Source organism: Priapulus caudatus, unplaced genomic scaffold (genome assembly GCF_000485595.1).
Source record: "Priapulus caudatus unplaced genomic scaffold, Priapulus_caudatus-5.0.1 Scaffold1229, whole genome shotgun sequence".
Classification (NCBI taxonomy): domain Eukaryota; kingdom Metazoa; phylum Priapulida; class Priapulimorpha; order Priapulimorphida; family Priapulidae; genus Priapulus; species Priapulus caudatus.
Genome location: NW_014578290.1, coordinates 1 through 4,289, shown reverse-complemented (window position 1 = coordinate 4,289; position 4,289 = coordinate 1). Strand labels below are relative to the sequence as shown.

Below are 4,289 nucleotides of genomic sequence, written 5' to 3'. Positions count from 1 at the left end.
CTTCCCGCTGCCCAGCCGCCCCCCCACTTCAAACGATTCACCTCCGCTCTACGACCACTTCCTCACACGTTCACCTCCCCTCACGGAGGTAGCGGGACTCTCCCTCCCACATCTCCGACGACGTTCACCCTCCCTCACGAATGGTAGGGGACCTCTGCCTGCTCACGTCTCGAACGAAATCACGACTACCCGCTCGACGATCGGTAGGGGACTCTCCCTCCGTCACTCTCACACGTTCACGCCTCCCTCATGAACATGGTAGACGGACGCTACCCGCCACTCCTCCGCAGTCCGTGTTGCACCTCCCTCAACGACGGTAGCAGCCCCACATGTTAACTATGGTTAGGGTACCGTGCAGCATAGATTTTTATGTAATAAATTGTTATCAAGTAAGACCTGTGGCTTTATAATAGGAGAGCGCCAGCTAAAGCCTGTAGGTGCAAATACTAAATACTTTCATCCGCGTGGTTCGCGCAGTCGGCCTCCCCCCGCCTCCGCCCTTTGTCCCTCGGGCTTAGCCCTTCTTCAGTGCTCCACACCCTTGTCTCTCTCTCCGTCTCGTCATCGTCGTCGTCCAGTCTCTTTCGGCTCAGTCTCGTCTCTCTCGTCTCTCTCAGCAAGCTATATTATGCAATTTTCTTCAGTCCGTACTGCAAGGAGAGGAAATATTCGTCGTATTATCTAGGCATGAACAGTTATATGCTGCATATGGGTAAAAAGGAGATGAAACAAATACAACAAGATAATCAGATGGCTTCATAAATGCTTGTGTTTATTTCAATAGGCAGGCTTGGTCGAAACACATACAACACGACACGTAACAAGCGACACAAACAAGTGAGCAGTAGTATCTGCGGCCGGGGCCGCGAATTTTTTTTTTTCCTACACGTTATATCCATCGGGCCTCCTAGCTGATTGGCTGCTTTTGTATTTGACGCACCAACATAGATAGTGTTTTGGATACGATAGATAGTATATAAGCCGATTAGTTTGTGTATAGTTTAGTTAGTATAGCTTGTTAGAGTATTGTGTATATAGTTATATATATACTATGTTATATAGTTGTTTTTATAGTTTGGTTAGTAATAGTAGTTTTTTTATAGTTAGTGTTGGTTTTCGGGGTTAGGGTTTAGGATTAGGGTTAGGGTTGGGGTTAGGATTAGGGTTAGGGTTAGGGTTGGGGTTAGGATTGTTAGGGTTAGGGTTGGGGTTAGGATTAGGGTTGGGTTAGGATTAGGGTTAGGGTTAGGGTTAGAATTTTTGGCAATCATTCCTTGATATACGGAAATTAAGTATGATGGCGGAAGGCTGATATGCGTATATCAAGCCATAAGATAATCAAGGCCCAATGGATATAACGTGTAGGAAAAAAAAAATTCGCGACCGGGGGGCGCCGGCTTAACGCTTGGACATGTGCGCCGAAGCGTGCCGGAGGACGGTCGCCACGGCAACCGTCGTCGCGCCACTACGACTCTCCCTCTCACATCTCCGGCTTCTCCCGCCGCAGACTTCTTGCTCTCCTGCTGTGATCCTTCCTTCTGCTTCTTCTGCTTCTTCGTCACAGCCTCGTCTATTGGAGCCGGCTTCACGAAGGGGATGACCTCGTCATAGCCTGCAGGAAAGATAGATCGAGAGAGAGTGATGAGAGAGGGGAGAGAGAGAGCAAGCGATTAGAGGGAGATGAGAGAGGGAAGGGGAGAGAGATATGAGGAAGTGAGAGAGAGAGGGGGGAGAGTGATGAAAGAAAAAGAGAGAGAAGAGAAGGAAAGAGAGATAAGAGAGTGAAGGGCAGCTCACAGAGGGAGAGAGAGAGAGAGAGAGAGAGAGAGAGAGAGAGAGGAGAGAGAGAGAGAGAGAGAGAGAGAGGGAGAGATAGAAATGAGAGAGAGAGAAGAGAGAGAGAGAGAGAGAAAGAAAGAGAGAGAGAGAGAGAAAGAGAGAGAGAGAAAGAAAGCGAGAGAGAGAGATTTTTATACAAACCTTCAATTGACAGTTTGTGTTCGTCCAAGTGTACACAACTTATCGTAACACAAAGATGAGCTGTGATGGGTCAGGTAGGCACGCATGCGCATACGCATCCTATATCATGTATTTCGCACACGTCAGGAATTTTCGCGCGACACCCGGCACCCACTGGAGATAGTGCAGTGTACGACTAGTCGTACTTAGCTAGCGAGGTAAGCAGGGGCGTAGATAGCGGGGGGGGGGGGGGGGGGGGATACAGGCACAGATAGAGTACGAAGTGGAGAAAAGCCATAGAAGTCGAATTTTTTTTTTAAATATTGGGGGAGGTCCCCCAAACCCCACATAAATGGCCTTCGGCAGCTTTTTAAAACACCAGAAAAAGTAAGCAGGAAAAAGTGCCCTTTATTTCTTTCTGAACACCCCCTTTCCAAAAATCCTGGATCCGCCCCTGTGGTGACAGCACATTATGTAATAGGTGGAGCTGTGGTAATCCTTTTCTGGGATATATACCACCAACACATGTCATGTGCTCTTTCTCTCCCTTAAAGTACAGCCACCTAGCACTATCCGGTCAAGCTCTCCACTAGCTGTCTATCGCTTGAAACTATCTGATGCAATTTTATGCAACTTTGCCGGTGTATCAGAAGTTAAATTTACATTAAATTAAACAAGTATGGTGCTGGACATCGAGTTATTTCGTGCCGAGAAAGGAGGAGACCCAGCCAAGATAAGGGAAAATCAAGCTAAACGATTTGATGACGTGACACTTGTAGACAAGGTCTTGGATGCAGACGCCACATGGCGAAAATGTAATGTATTCGCGGTGTAGCCTGTAGTCGTAGACGTAGGCATTAAGTTATTGCGCAAGCAAACATGTACATTTAAAACTAAAAACGCAATGAATACTATATATCTTGTGCCTGTAACTTATCCCTTTTAGGTCTTCTTTCTTCTTCTTCTTTGTCGTAGTCTCATGCGGATGATCCACGCTGAGACGTCAGCTAAGGGCTGACCTCCCTGTTGATGATTCTACTCCACTTTCCTCGATCGGCCGCATCGTTCTCCGTTACTCCCAGCCTTCTCATCTCCGCCTCCACTCCATCCCGCTATCTAATTCTTTGTCGCCCTCTCGTCCTTCTTCCGCTCATCCACTTATCCCTTTCAGGTGGTCTCAACGACACATCTGCGTTGCTATATGTACCATATCGTGGTCTCCCTATTGGTCTATAGATAGTAATCGTTTCTCTATATTTGCACTTGTAGTGAGATTCCAGACAGATCTGTGGAACCGGTTAAAGAATCTTTGCAGCAAGACGATAGGTGATAAGATGAAGGTAATACTATAATCACGTGAACGCTACTGTGAGCCCATTGACCGTCAATGATTGACGTTATGTTTAGATACAGTCGATGTTAAAACGCCCGTGGCATCCGCTACAATAGATGCAATAATTTAACCGAACACGAGAGTAGGGTGTAATTCAGTACACCCACCCATCTTGTGTTGGGTGCAATAATGTATCTACCGTTATACTACACTACTGGAAGCTTTCTACCATTAATAAATATGACAATTAGACGTGCGTATATTGTGTCAAATATGCATGAAACTGGCTGGTTGGTACCGAGGTGCATATTTCGCCATGAATACTATGCAAATTTCTGGATGTGTGTAGCAGTGTAGGCCCCTATGTTGGTGATGCTAGAATGTTAGGCAAATCTTTTGCGTTTCACACATGTAATTTGACTTTGTATTATCTCTTGGCACAGAAACAAAAACCAGTTGGAGACAGTGATTTGCTACCTAACGACTTGGAGGCTAACCTCGAAAGCTTGACAACAGAGACACTTCAGGTGGGGTTTCTCTATCTATCTATTATAGCCCCCCCCCCCTTTCTATCTCTCCCTCAAGTTCCCTCTCTTCTCCTAACCACATATGGCTTCTCTCTATCTTTTTCTCGCAGGCCCTCACCGTCACGCAGATCAAGAAGCTGCATCAGCTCTCTTTCTTTCTTTCTCTCTGTCTCTCTCTCTCTCTCTCTCGTCTCTCTCTCTCTCCTCTCTCTCTCTCTCCTCTCTCTCTTTCGTCTCTCACTCTCTCTCTCTCTCTTTCTCTCTCTCTCTCTCTTATCTCTTCTCTCTCTCGCTTTTTCTCTCTCTCTTCCTCTCTTCTCACTCTCTCTGCCTCTGACACGCTCTCTATCGTAACCCGCGCTGAGGCCCCTTCTCTCTATATTTCTCTCGGCAGACCGCCCTTCACCATCACGCAGCATACAAGCACAGCCTGCCCGCCATCTCTCCATCGCGCTCCGCTGGTCGAGCCG

General features: G+C 47.0%; 1 protein-coding gene across 1 annotated transcript; it reads left to right on the top strand.

Moving 5' to 3' along the window:
* Positions 1–2,528: 2,528 nt before the first annotated feature.
* On the top strand, positions 2,529–3,964 carry LOC106815892 (serine--tRNA ligase, cytoplasmic-like; the record flags this gene model as incomplete). The annotated part of the gene is made up of 4 exons (XM_014820422.1): positions 2,529–2,774; positions 3,229–3,299; positions 3,736–3,819; positions 3,930–3,964. Coding segments are annotated over exons 1-4 (326 nt in total), but the record flags the coding sequence as incomplete, so codon positions are not given.
* Positions 3,965–4,289: the final 325 nt, after the last annotated feature.